The sequence below is a fragment of the Diabrotica virgifera genome, chromosome 7 (assembly GCF_917563875.1).
Source record: "Diabrotica virgifera virgifera chromosome 7, PGI_DIABVI_V3a".
NCBI classification, from domain to species: domain Eukaryota; kingdom Metazoa; phylum Arthropoda; class Insecta; order Coleoptera; family Chrysomelidae; genus Diabrotica; species Diabrotica virgifera.
Window position 1 is genome coordinate 207275191 of NC_065449.1, and position 15179 is coordinate 207290369.

Below are 15179 nucleotides of genomic sequence, written 5' to 3' on the forward strand. Positions count from 1 at the left end.
ACGTAATAATATTATTTACATACTATGCCAATGTGTAGTTTTACATACTATGCCAATATGTAGTTTTATTACATACTATGCCAATATGTAGTTTTATTACATACTATGCCAATATGTATATCATATATGTACCTATATAATCAGTGTATGTAAATGGTTTTAGATAGTAGTGTAACTAGTACTTATCTATGTATGTGTTAAATACCAAATTACATTACATGTATGTGAATGAATACATTATATAATTAATATGAAATGTATGCAATATGTAGATATGTAAATATTTTCTTATGAAAATGCATATAATATAACAAAATTACTTTTTTTTCTTGAGAAATTATTGGTAATTATAGCTTTTTCGTTGTTAATCCGTGTGGTCATCCTTAATCCACTGGTTGAATAGAAGTTTTATTGGCGTCAAGAAATGGATTGTTACATTCTTGTTCTTTTCTCTCCTTTTCGAATTTAACAAAGCCATAATTCCATCTTGCAAACAAGTAGGTACTCTCTGAGTGAATTCTAAATAAACTGCTTCTAACAATTTTATAACAGGCAACAGTGCCTTTGTGTAGACAAATAGAAATTATTTTATGACCCATGCATTTGCCGGCCATGCTAAAGATCGAATTGGTATTCGTAACAAAGTAATAAATATTTATTACCCTAATAATATCTAATCCAGCACTACTTACAGGCCATTGACGACAAGCCATAATACCAAACATAATTTAAATTTTTGTAAAAAAAATATTCTTTGACCTACAAAATATGCTAATAAGCGGTATTATCTAGCTAGATCCTATTCCAATAAACAGATAAATTTATTAAGGCGTAAATGGAAATGTTTCGGGAACTTGAATTTATATTCCATAAACCGGGATATTCCTATAACAGGGATTCTAATAAGCGGGTTCGACTGTATTATTCCCTATGCTTCCTTGAACACATTACCGGCCATCTATCTACTGAGACAGGTTGCGTTCATTACTGCGCACCGCACCTGTACAGGTAAATATATCGAATTTAAAATTATTTTAAGACGAAAATTTTTTTTGCCATTACTTTTTAAACATTATCAGAAACATGAATTATAATTGCCAGACATTTCTGTGGTTGCTAAATGCGCGCCATAATAAGACAAACAAAAGATACAGGTATCGTACAGGCGTTGTATTTTATTTGCCATGCCATTATATTGTATCACAATTACTTTTCACTAAATAGAAACTCGACAAGAATCGTTAACAAACTGTGAATTGTGACTGACCACTGACCCATCTTAATACATGTGCGGTTCACATTCACCCCCGAAATTGTCGTATCTTTTGTTTGTCTAGTTTCTTAACCCAACCAGCGATCGTTTTGCTGAAAATACACATTATTTTTATGATTTTAAATCCATCTGGCTGGTGAATGCAACCGAATTAATGCCTGGCAAATTAATTTTGCATTTATTTATGTGTAAATAATATAATATTAAAATTTCAGACATACTACAATGATTTAAATTTTTCAATTATTATTTATAAAAAATAGCGTCTGGCGCATATTTAGCAACCACAGAAATGCCTGGCAATTATAATTCATATTTCTAATAATGTTTAAAAAGTAATGGCAAAAAAATTTTTCGTCTTAAAATAATTTTAAATTCGATATATTTACCTGACAGGTGCGCTGCGCAGTAATCAACGCAACCTGTCTCAGTAGCCAGATGGCCGGTAAGGTGTTCTAGGATGCATAGGGAATAATATATTAAAGAATCAGCTGTCTTAAAATAGTTTCTCGAAAACGTTGCTAGCTCTTAGACCATATATACATATAATCAAATTGACAAAAGCACCATTTGATAATATACAATTTGTATGTGTATTAATACAAAAGATTTAAGAATTTTATTAATTTTAAACGAAATAAAAGTTTCGTATGACAGTAATGACGATGACAGAAAGCGTTTGCATGATGGCCGATTTCGATGTTTAATCGATAGTTGTTATCAATATTGAATAAGTACCTAATTACTAAATCTGTAAAGTTTTGATTGATGTTTTATGAATATAATTGCAAAATACTGCAGAAGTTCACTTTCTGACATAAATTTAATTAATAATAACGTAAATTTTGTACAATATTTTTAATAATTAAAGTAAATAAATTTTAAGTTCACTCCAATACATAATCGATTACTGCCATCGACCACTTACATTCAATCTCAGTTTATTTCAATTAATCGCGGCAGCTAAAGTAAAATTCTTCTTTCAGTACAATAAAGTGTTACTTTACTGCCGCAAATGGCGTCAAATGAGTACAATAATGAATGACTATAGTGACGGTTGGCGATAATACACTTGTTATCGTATAGAGTACGCCTATGTATTCCACAAAACGTGTTCTTATACCGTCTCCGACAGTATAAAAGACCGAACGGAAATTCATTAGTTCATTCTCTGTGTGATGAATGTTGAACGGAAGATAACTAACTATTCGAATAGGTGCGATGGACGTATTCCGAAGCCTTCCGAACTCCGGCGAGTTGAGCGAAGTCGACGAATCCCTATCCTTCCCAACGACCATTTGTGCTGAACGTAGTTATCATTATATTTCTTTCCATCTGACACGTTGAGCCAGATATCTCTTTTGATTTTGACTCCTAATGAATGCTCTGAATCGTAAGTTTATTTTTCATATATCGAATATCGTCACACTAACCTTCCGAGGTTTTCGAAAGCCCTATATGTATAGGGCATAATTATAGTTAAATAACGAAACTAATAAGTAATTAACGATAATTATCTTTTCTTTTGTATGTTTAGTTCAAAATAAATGTCTTAACAAACACGAATCTTGTCTCAGACTAGGGATGGCGGTTTTTGACAAAACACCGGTTTTCGGTTATACCGGTTTTTTTGTTTACGGTTTAACATGGCGGTTATAACCGGCCAGAAAAACAGGTTTTCGGTTTTTTAATCCAATAGGTTACAATGTTACTCGACTCGATACTCGATAATAATATGATCAAAATTAGTACTATCGAAAGAACATCACTATCAATATAAATAAAACACAATTTTTAATAAAACCATTTCATTCTATTAATTATTATATTTATTTATTATTTTATTATTATAATATATTTATTGATTATTATTAAATATAATATAGCGTAAGATTAATATATACATATTGCAATAATATACAATTTAACCCAACCATTTCAACGTATAAAAAATTTCCCAGACTCTTTCAAATGGGATTTAAAAAAAATAATATCAACATAAATATTTTACTTAAACATAAATTGAATAATGCAATTTATCTTTTATTTTTACTACCATAAAAAAATTTATCATGTATTTCTTTTAACACGTTTGTATATTTGTATAATAGGTATTATATATTTTAACTCATTTAATACTTCCTGTATGGATCTATCGTTTTGAAAACGTAGGGAAATCCTTGGATATTCGTATTCGTAATCGGTAATTCGATATTCATAGTCAGAACATTATTTTTAGTAATTAGAAAAAGTCATTCACCCACTTTCAATGTCAAGAGTCAAGTGTGAAAAATAGATAATGTTTGCGTCTACTTCAACCAGATCACTTCTTATGTAAATAGTATGATTACAAATACCTTTTCAACGAAATATTATAATAAAACTTAATTGTTTCTGGCTGATGTGAGTTTACACTTTCAGTTTGCTTCTGCATTTATAAAATAAAATTTGAATTATGGTTTTATGGTTTTCTCAATTACTTGAGAATAATAATTATGATTGGGATCCAAAATAATAGCTAGCCTAGTCCTAATCATCGTAAAAACCTAATAACCGGTTTTTACTTTAAAAAGAAAAAACCGGTTATAACCGGGACAAAAAAACAACCGGTAAAACCGGTTATTGAGAAGTAAAAAACCGGTTTTAAGTTAAAACCGGTAGGTTTTTCCCATCCCTATCTCAGACTGAATTTATTACATGAAGTTATCACAACCAGAAAAATGATTGTGATTAGGTATGCCATAGAAATAAGAGGTATGGTAGAAAAGAGCAGTCTCTGGCACAGGTTATACCTAATATTACAATAAATTATTGTTTAAGAGATCCTTTAACAAATATTTAATTTTTTCGTTATATTGAGCAATTTGAAGGTACACATAATTACGCTTTTTGCTATATTTTTGAAAATAAATCATTTTTAAGTATTTACTTTCTGATTTACATTTGATCAAATGTTTCTAAATTGTAAAAAACCTCATGTATATTCTAAAATCATCAATTATGGATAACAGAACATTGAGTCTTGTTGCATTAAAGTTTATTGAACCTGCAATTTCACATGTTTAGTTTTTCAAACTACTTAATTCCATAGTTTTAGACAAAATTAACTTTTTCTGCAGTGTGTATCGTCAAATGACCTGTTTGTGTGAATTACTTACAACAAATTTCACACTTGTAAGGCAGTTTTCCCAGTGTGCACTCTCAAATGACGTTTTAAATGATATGGTCGAGTAAACTGTTTAAAACAAATTTCACACTTCTCAGGTTTTTCACCACTGTGCCCACTCAAATGGAATTTCAAACTATTTGCATGACTAAACCGCTTAAAACAAATTTCGCACTTATAAGGCGTTTCTCCAGAGTGCACTCTCAAATGTATTTTCAACGTATTATTTTGTTTAAACTGTTTAAAACAAATTTCACACTTATAAGGCGTTTCTCCAGTGTGCACTCTAAAATGTGTTTTCAATCTAATTTTTTGGTTAAACCGTTTAAAACAAATTTCACACTTATAAGGCGTTTCTCCAGTGTGCAATCTTAAATGACCATTTAAATTAACTTTGCGAGAAAACTGCTTAAAACAAATTTCACACTTGTAAGGCTTTTCTCCAGTGTGAACTTTCATATGTTGATGAAAATTACTTTTATCAGCGAACTGCTTAAAGCAAATTTCACACTTGTGAGGCTTTTCTCCAGTGTGAACTTTCAAATGTGCTTTCAAACTATTTACTTGACTAAACTGCTTTAAACAAATTTCACATTTGTAAAGCTTTTCTGCAGTGTGCGTTTTCGTATGTCGTTTCAAAGAACCTACTTGGTTAAATTGCTTAAAACAAATTTTGCATTTACGAATAGAATTTTTTGACGTTGTTTCTTCATTGTTTGCACTTATTTGTTGTTCTGTAATGCACGCAAGTTCAGTTTTCATGATTTCCATTCCGTTCTGAGAAAATCCTAAAATAAAAATAAAAACTGTAAGTAATTTTTTTGCAGAAACTACAGGGTAAAACAAAAAGTAATAAAATTTAGGAAGAATGAATATGAATATAATAATACATCAAACTGAACCGTACTAAAACGCTATTAACGACACTATTATTTTTTTATCCAATGACCAGATCAGAAATATAGTGGTATCAAGAATTTACGCTAATTAAAAGGTGAAAAGGACATTGCCTTAGTACTAATATTGCTAATATACTAAGTGACACTAATATACTTTTATCGCATAAAGGACGCCTATGTATTCCACAAAACGTGTTCTTATACCGTCTCTGACAGTATAAAAGATCGAACGGAAATTTATTAGTTCATCATCTGTGTGATGAACGTTGAACGGAGGATAACTAACCATTCGAATAGGTGCGATGAACGTATTCCGAAGACTTCCGAACTCCGGCGAGTTGAGCGAAGTTGCTAAGTCGACGATCATTTGTGCTAAACGTAGTTATCATTACATTTCCTTCCATCTGACACGTTGAGCCAGATATCTCTTTCTGTATACATTTATTTCGTATCGAGAAATAAATGCGACTCCTAATGAATGCTCTGAATCGTAAGTTTATTTTTCATACAATAGGAAAAATGAAAGAATTCCCATGAACGAACATATAAAACACGCTGTATTTTCCTGTCACCGTGTCGCACAAAAAATGGGAGAGCGCAAGTACATGTAATAATTATTATTAGATTTACTTGCGCTGGGCAATTTTCTTTGTGACACGGTAACAGGAAAATACAGCGTGTTTTATATGCTCGTTCCAGTGGCGGCTCGTGGCTTTAGGGACAGGGTCAGCAAGGTTTTTGTCTTTTCAGATAGGTATACCATCTAATTAAAAGGCTTCAATCATCATAGAAGATCTTTGGTTTTTGTTTTTTTTTTATTTTCTTTGTTTTTATTAGTTTTTTCATATATATTTAGAACCTAAACATATTTATAAATTAACTTTAGTCTGTGTTGTTTGGACGTAGCAAAATGGGTTATAACATCATCGTAAAATTTATTAGTGTGTTGCAGAGATTTAATAGTTTTTTTTTCTATTGACATTCTCTTTTGTTTCATAGTGTTTCGACAATACGTTTTGACTCGTTTGAGACAAGAGAAATCCTGATAATTTAAGGCAAAAGTTGGTAGCAATGAGAGAATTCATGATAATAATTTATTAATTTCGGGAACAGTTTGTTACAATGAACTGCAGTATATAAAATTATACTTATTTTGTAACTTATCCTATCTTCCGAAAATATTTGGGTCAGTATATAAAGCTTTTAATTCATTTCCTATTTTATTTGATTAAAGAATGATGGATAATTTTAATACACTTGTCTAAAAGATATTTTGGAAATTCTTTGGCGTAACTTTTAAATTTTTGCAAATCTTCAAAAATTTGCAAATCTTCAAAATTTGAAAAAATGAGTATCTACTTGCATAAGTACTAATAGTATCAAAAATTTCAAAATATAGTTGTTTTTCGAGATCTGTATCATACTTTTGTCTTTTTGGAGGTGTTCGGGAATATCAAGCGAATCCAAAACGTCACTGCGTATATATTGAAAATTACTATCTCTGAGATTTTTTACCAGCTTTGTTATTCTTTTTTGGAATAAATAATGTAAGTTGACTGATTTTGAACAACATTGAAAATCACATCAATTTGGGTAAACACTTTCTTAAAAATATGTAAAAAAATATTAAAAGAATAATCATTTAATAAAGTTTTCAAACCGATTGCTTCACGGATCGAGATATCATCACTTGCAAAATTGTCGCCTTTATTAATAAAGTTAAAAATTTCCAAAAGCTGTTTACCAAAATATGCTACAGTGAAAACTAAGCGAGATTTAAAATTCCAAAAGCTACTTATTTCATAATTAATTTCATCCCGAGCGCACTACTAGCAGGGTACTTACGTGGCTTGGTACGTGCCTTGCTGGTGCCTGACATCACCGATCGGCAGATTGTTTATGTGCCGGACTCTGCCATTCAAATACGGGTGAAATTGTAGTGAAATGTATAATTGGTTGCCTATCGACTAATATTCCACAGCGCTCCTTACAAGTAAATCGTCGATCTAGGGACGGCTGGCCGTCCCTGCCCAAGCGGATCTTATACAAAAAATAATTCACACAATCGAAATCGGATGCATGGCTGGGATTATTAATTTGAAAAGTTTCTTACGCGCAGGGATCACTTATCGTATCGGATTGATCGAATTATTTTAAAAACAATGAATAAAATTTAGTCTGTATTATCTCACAGATATTTCTTTTATTTTACAGAAACAAATATCATCAACTCTGATTAAATTAAATATTTAGAAAATCTACAAAGTGTCCATAAATGTGTGGGGTCGGCACTGCCGACCCTGACCGGCCGCCCCTAGTTCGTTAATGGGTATTCTTTCATTTTTCCGGCTGTATATCGAATATCGTCACACTAACCTTCCGAGGTTTTAGAAAGCCCTATATGTATAGGGCATAATTATATTTAAATAACGAAACTAATAAGTAATTAACGATAATTATCTTTTCTTTTGTATGTTTAGTTCAAAATAAATGTCTTAACAAACACGAATCTTGTCTCAGACTGAATTTATTACATGAGGTTATCACAACCAGAAAAATTATTGTGATATTATTGTTTAGGGGATGATCCGCGATGCATCCCCTAAAGTGAACAAAAGTAGAACTCGGTTCAACTTCGCCCAATATTCATTTTGGATGATCATTTTCGATTATTAATAGTTTACACAATTCATTTTTTTTTTCACTTTGGATGATTCATCCGGGATAATCATCCAAAGTGTACCGTGAAAACGCGCCTTAACCATTCGAATAGGTGCGATGAACGTATTCCGAAGCATTCCGAACTCCGGCGAGTTGAGCGAAGTCGACGATCCTTCCCAACGACCATTTGTGCTGAACGTAGTTATCATTATATTTCTTTCATCTGACACGTTGAGCCAGATATCTCTTTTTGTATGCATTTATTTCGTATCGAGAAATAAATGTGACTCCGAATGAATGCTCTGAATCGTAAGTTTATTTTTCGTATATCGAATATCGTCACACTAACCTTCCGAGGTTTTAGAAAACCCTATATGTATATGGCATAATTATATTTAAATAACGAAAGTAATAAGTAATTTAACGATAACTATCTTTTCTTTTGTATGTTTAGTTCAAAATAAATGTCTTAACAAACACGAATCTTGTCTCAGACTGAATTTATTACATGAGGTTATCATAACCAGAAAAATGATTGTGATTAGGTATGCCATAGAAATAAGAGGTGTGGTAGAAAAGAGCAGTCTCTGGCACAGGCTATACCTAATATTACAATAATTATTGTTTAAGAGATCCTTTAACAAATATTAAATTTTTTCGTTATATTGAGCAATTTAAGGGTACATAATTACGCTTTTTGCTATATTTTTGAAAATAAATCATTTTCAAGTATTTACTTTCTGATCTACATTTGATCAAATGTTTCTAAACTGTAAAAAAAAACTCATGTAGATTCTAAAAACATTAATTATGGATAACAAAAAAGGGTCTTGTTACATTAAAGTTTATTTATCTGCAATTTATTAAATCCATAGTTTTAGACAAAATTAACTTTTTCTGCAGTGTGTATCGTCAAATGACCTGTTTGTGTGAATTACTTACAACAAATTTCACACTTGTAAGGCAGTTTTCCCAGTGTGCATTCTCAAATGACGTTGTAAATGATATGGTCGAGTATACTGTTTAAAACAAATTTCACACTTCTCAGGTTTTTCACCAGTGTGCCCTCTCAAATGGAATTTCAAACTATTTGCGTGACTAAACTGCTTAAAACAAATTTCGCACTTATAAGGCGCTTCACCAGTGTGCACTCTCAAATGTAGTTTCAATTGAATTTTTTGGTTAAACTGCTTAAAACAAATTTCACACTTATAAGGCGTTTCTCCAGTGTGCAATCTTAAATGACTATTTAAATTAACTTTGCGAGAAAACTGCTTAAAACAAATTTCACACTTGTAAGGCGTTTCTCCAGTGTGAACTTTCATATGTTTACGGAAATTACTTTTATCAGCGAACTGCTTAAAGCAAATTTCACACTTGTGAGGCTTTTCTCCAGTGTGTACTCTCAAATGTGCTTTCAAACTATTTGCTTGACTAAACTGCTTAAAACAAATTTCACATTTATAAGGCGTTTGTCCAGTGTGCTCACTCAAATGAAGTTTCAAACTGTGTGCTCGAGTAAACTGCTTAAAACAAATTTCACACTTGTTCAGCTTTTTTGCAGTGTGCGTCTTTATATGACGTTTAAAAGAACCTGCTTTGTTAAATTGCTTAAAAGAAATTTTACATTTACAAATAGAATTTTTTGATGTTTCTTCAGTGTTTGCACTTATTTGTTGTTCTGTAGTATATGCAAGCTCAGTTTTCATGATTTCCATTCCGTTCTCAAGAAATCCTAAAATAAAAATAAAAACTGTAAATTTTTTTATGCAGAAACTTCAGGGTAAAACAGAAAGGAATAAAATTGAGGAAGAATGAATATAATAAATCAAACTTAACCATACTAAAACGCTATTAACGACACTATTATTTTTTTATCCAATGACCAGATCAGAAATATAGTAATATCAAGAATTTAGGCTAATTGAAAGGTGAAAAGGACATTGCCTTAGTACTAATATTGCTAATATACTAAGTGACAATAGTATACTTTTTGCGCATAAAGGACGCCTTTGTATTCCACAAAACGTGTTCTTATACCGTCTCTGACAGTATAAAAAATCGGAAATTTATTAGTTCATCCTCTGTGTGATGAACGTTGAACGGAGGATAACTAAAGGCCCGTTTTCACGGTACACTTTGGATGATCATCCCGGATAAATCATCCAAAGTGATTACGACGATGAAAGTAATTATCGTTTACATGGATCACCAAGACTGAACTAGTCTGTTCACTTACAAATGGCGCCGACTGAAGTTGTACGTGCTGGAATTGGCATAATAAGTGAATATATTTTAAACAAACTTAGACATGTACTTAAAAAACAGAAGATTAGAAAAAAACGACGTTGGTGAGTAAGGCCGTGGATAATTCGACGCTACAAAATGGGGGCGTCAACGTGTTTGTTAAAGGAATGGTCTAAAAAAGATCAAGCCATGTTAAAAAACCATCTAAGAACAAAACACAACGTACAAACACAACAACTACGCACTTTAAATGCGACAATAAACAACCACGTGGACCTGTTGCCGCCGTTCACTAGTCACTGCCGATGAATCACATCAACAAATGCATGTTTACATGGTTCACTTTGGATGATTCACCCGCGATGCATCCCCTAAAGTGAACAAAAGTAGAACTCGGTTCAATTTCGTTCAATATTCATTTTGGATGATAATTTTCGATGATTAATAGTTTACACGATTCATTTTTTTTTCACTTTGGATGATTCATTCCGGGATGATCAACCAAAGTGTACCGTGAAAACGCGCCTTAACCATTCGAATAGGTGCGATGAACGTATTCCGAAGCTTTCCGAACTCCGGCGCGTTGAGCGAAGTCGAAGAATCCCTATCCATCCCAACGACTATTTGTACTGAACGTAGTTATCATTATATTTCTTTCCATCAACCGCGTTGAGCCAGATATCTCTTTCTGTATACATTTATTTCGTATCGAGAAATAAATGCGACTCCTAATGAATGCTCTGAATCGTAAGTTTATTTTTCATATATCGAATATCGTCACACTAACCTTCCGAGGTTTTCGAAAGCCCTAATGTATAGGGCATAATTATATTTTTCTACGACCGTTTAATAACATGCTCATTATTCGCTATTTTTTCATAGATAATAGCACCCATTACTGTACCCGTGAGTAATAATTCATTACTCACGGGCTGAAGTTATTCACGGGTCATTACTCACGGGCTGAAGTTAGATTCAAGTGTCGCATGCCACTTTTAATATTAATCGTAACTATATAAACTGCAAATAAAATTACTTAAACTTGTTTATTTAATACAATAATTATTGTAATTTATACCAATAATTAACTTCGAAAAATTTTTAAAGGAATTTTAACTGTAACAATGTCAGTATATTTTTTACGTTTATATCTTGTTTACTAAAAATTTTGACGTTTATCATTTAATTTAGTGACAGTGACATTAGCGCATTTTGTTTATGTTAATTGGAATTTATAACTAATATTGTGTTTGTTTTTCAAGTTATATTGTGTTAAATATGTTATAACATATTATGTATAGTTATTTATATATGTACAGTAAATGTAAATATACATTATAACTATATATTATATATTAAATACGTCCACCGACAACAGCAATTTTCTATTTATTAGATTCACTGACAGTAGGTAGGTACAAATTTAAGCTTTTAATTTTTCGGAAACGAGTAGAACTTATATTGAATATTTCTAGTTGTATGTTTACAATAAATAAGAATTTAGTAATAGTAGGCAACCAATTATTCAGCCACGTACTGGGGGTAAATAGCATTTAGGTATTTTTGTAAATTATTATAATTTAAATCTCGAGTAGTTGATAACTAAATTTTTTACTAATTAAAATAAAAAAGGTCGTAGAAAAAGTATAGTATTCTACTCGCATGTAATGGCTAGGCGAGTGTCGTAATTCATCAGAGTGAGTAATAGCCATCATTACATGCTCGTTGAATAATATACTATTAAATAACGAAACTGATAAGTAATTAACGATAATTATCTTTTCTTTTGTATGATTAGTTCAAAATAAATGTCTTAACAAACACGAATCTTGTCTCAGACTGAATTTATTATATGAGGTTATCACAACCAGAAAAATGATTGTGATTAGGTATGCCATAGAAATAAGAGGTGTGGTAGAAAGAGCAGTCTCTGCCACAGGCTATACCTAATATTAACAATAATTATTGTTTAAGAGATCCTTTAACAAATATTTAATTTTTTCGTTATATTGAGCAATTTAAAGGTACATAATTACGCTTTTTGCTATATTTTTGAAATTCAATCATTTTCAAGTGTTTACTTTCTGATTTACATTTGATCAAATGTTTCTAAATTGTTAAAAAAACGTCATGTAGATTCTAAAAACATCAATTGAGGCTATCAGCGCAAAAGTCGTGTAACCCACATTTTTGCAAAATGCTGTTTTGGTGTAAAATACATTCGTTACATTATAATCTTCAATACAACAGTAGTGTAAGCCACCTTTTAATACCCATCAACGGATGGCGCTAAAAAAATCTGTTTTTGCACGGGTCATATTAAGCAAAACTATAGAGCAAGAGTGGTGTAACCTCGTTAAAGTAATCATGTACTCCGATCAGTGTGGGGGGCAAAATAGAAATATTAAGTTGTCATTGATTTGCCAGTATGTGGTTTCTAATCCAGAGTTCACTATTGAAGAAATAGATCATAAATTTTTGGTCAGTGGACACTCATACCTACCCTGTGACCAAGATTTGGCCTAATAGAAAAAAATAAAAAATTCTTAAGGAAATATATGTACCATATAACTGGATTGAAGTAATTAAAACGGCTCGAAAAGAAAAATTCAAAGTTATACAACTGACTGCAAGTGATTTTTTCTCTTCCAAATCACTGGAAAAAAATATAACTAATCGAAGAATTTCAGTTGGTAAAACCAAAGTGGAGTGGTTGAAAATTCAGTGGTTAAAATTCCATAAACTTCATCCATTTTCAATCTTCTACAAATACTCAAATAATGAAGAAGTTCTCTTTGAAGAAGTCAGTGTGAAGAAAAGGCAGTCAGAAATTGTAGTACAACTAGATGCTTTGGAAAAACCAACTATTGCTGAAAAAAATAAAAAAGACTTTTTTGAATCGTTACAGTTCATCCCGCCAGTACATCATACTTTCTATAATAGCCTTAATAGTTCCAACAGAGTCCAGGATGAAGTGTTTCATTATGAGTCAGACGAAGAATTACCATAACTATGTACTATTTGCATTGTTTCCTAATAAAGCTTGTGCTCATGTGGTGTAACCTGTTTATTATTTCACATACAACCAAAATATGATACGTGCAGAAGTGGTGTAACCCACATTTTTTTTTCTAATTATTAGATTAATTAACACAAAACTATACAGTTAGTGTAGATTCTAAAGTATTTTTTATAAATCAAAAACAAAACAAATAAAATAATGTTTACAAAAAAAATTAAATTAAAAATCAGTTTACCCAAATTTTAATTCCTTATTATCTCCTAAGTAAGTAGTCTGGGGTGACACCACTTTTGCGCTGATAGCCTCAATTATGGATAACAAAAAATTGAGTCTTGTTGCATTAAAGTTTATTAAATCTGCAATTTCACATGTTTAGTTTTTCAAACTACTTAATTCCATAGTTTTAGACAAAATTAACTTTTTCTGTAGTGTGTATTGTCAAACTGTTTGTGTAAATTACTTACAACAAATTTCACACTTGTAAGGCAGTTTTCCGAGTGTGCACTTTCAAATGACGTTTTAAATGATGTGGTCGAGTAAACTGTTTGAAACAAATTTTACACTTCTCAGGTTTTTCACCAGTGTGCCCTCTCAAATGGAATTTCAAACTATTTGCTTGACTAAACTGCTTAAAACAAATTTCGCACTTATAAGGCGTTTCTCCAGTGTGGACTCTCAAATGTATTTTCAATGTAACTTTTTGGTTAAACTGCTTAAAACAAATTTCACACTTATAAGGCGTTTTTCCAGTGTGCACTCTCAAATGTATTTTCAATTGAATTTTTTGGTTAAACTGTTTAAAACAAATTTCACACTTATAAGGCATTTCTCCAGTGTGCAATCTTAAATGACCATTTAAATTAACTTTGCGACAAAACTGCTTAAAACAAATTTCACACTTGTAAGGCTTTTCTCCAGTGTGAACTTTCATATGTTTACGGAAATTACTTTTATCGGCGAACTGCTTAAAGCAAATTTCACACTTGTGAGGCTTTTCTCCAGTGTGTACTCTCAAATGTGCTTTCAAACTATTTGCTTGACTAAACTGCTTAAAACAAATTTCACATTTATAAGGCGTTTGTCCAGTGTGCTCAGTCAAATGACATTTCAAACTGTGTGCTCGAGTAAACTGCTTAAAACAAATTTCGCATTTGTAAATCTTTTCTGCAGTGTGCGTCTTTATATGACGTTCCAAAGAACCTGCTTTGTTAAATTGCTTAAAACAAATTTTACATTTACAAATAGAATTTTTTGATGTTTCTTCAGTGTTTGCACTTATTTGTTGTTCTGTAGTGCATGCAAGTTCAGTTTTCATGATTTCCATTCCGTTCTCAAGAAATCCTAAAATAAAAATAAAAACTGTAAATTTTTTTATGCAGAAACTTCAGGGTAAAACAGGAAGTAATAAAATTGAGGAAGAATGAATATAATAATAAATCAAACTTAACCATACTAAAACGCTATTAACGACGCTGTGATTTTTTTATCCAATGATTAGAATCAGAAATGTACTGATATTAAGAATTTACGCTAACTGAAAGGGGAAAAGGATATTACCATAGTACTAATATACTAAGTGACGATAATATTTATCGTATAGAAGACGCCTATGTATTCCACAAAAAATGTTCTTACACCGTCTCTGACAGCATAAAACAGAACAGAAATTCATTAGTTCATTCTCTGTGTGCTGAACGGAGGATAACTAACCATCCAAACAGGTGCGGTGAAACCTTCTGAACCCCATCGATTTGGCGTGTTGAGCGAAATCGACGAATTCCGATCCTTCCCAATGACTATGTGTGCTGAACTTGGTTATCATTATCTTTCTTTCCATCCGGCACGTTGAGCCAAATATCTCCTTCCCCATATTATGTATCGAGATATAAATGTGACTCCTAATTAAGAGCC

At 31.5% G+C, this 15179-nt stretch overlaps 1 protein-coding gene and 1 long non-coding RNA gene across 15 annotated transcripts in view; one reads left to right on the top strand and one right to left on the bottom strand.

The window, feature by feature from the left end:
* Window positions 1-15179, bottom strand: part of LOC114326241 (zinc finger protein 239-like) — an 88615-nt gene that overhangs the window by 46292 nt on the left and 27144 nt on the right. The window contains exons 3-4 of one of the 14 annotated variants that reach the window (XM_050655857.1): window positions 13733-14609; window positions 4971-5227 (exon numbers count right to left, since the gene is read on the bottom strand). The exons of 5 other annotated variants lie outside the window; for them this stretch is intronic. In XM_050655857.1, the coding sequence (XP_050511814.1) occupies window positions 13741-14609 (869 nt within the window). In that variant the 3' untranslated portion in view covers window positions 4971-5227; window positions 13733-13740. 8 more of the 14 variants (XM_050655861.1, XM_050655860.1, XM_050655858.1 and 5 more) reach the window with 8 other exon arrangements.
* On the top strand, window positions 4406-14061 carry LOC126887930 (uncharacterized). The gene is made up of 2 exons (XR_007699296.1): window positions 4406-4537; window positions 13839-14061. It is a non-coding gene; the product is annotated as an uncharacterized LOC126887930 (long non-coding RNA).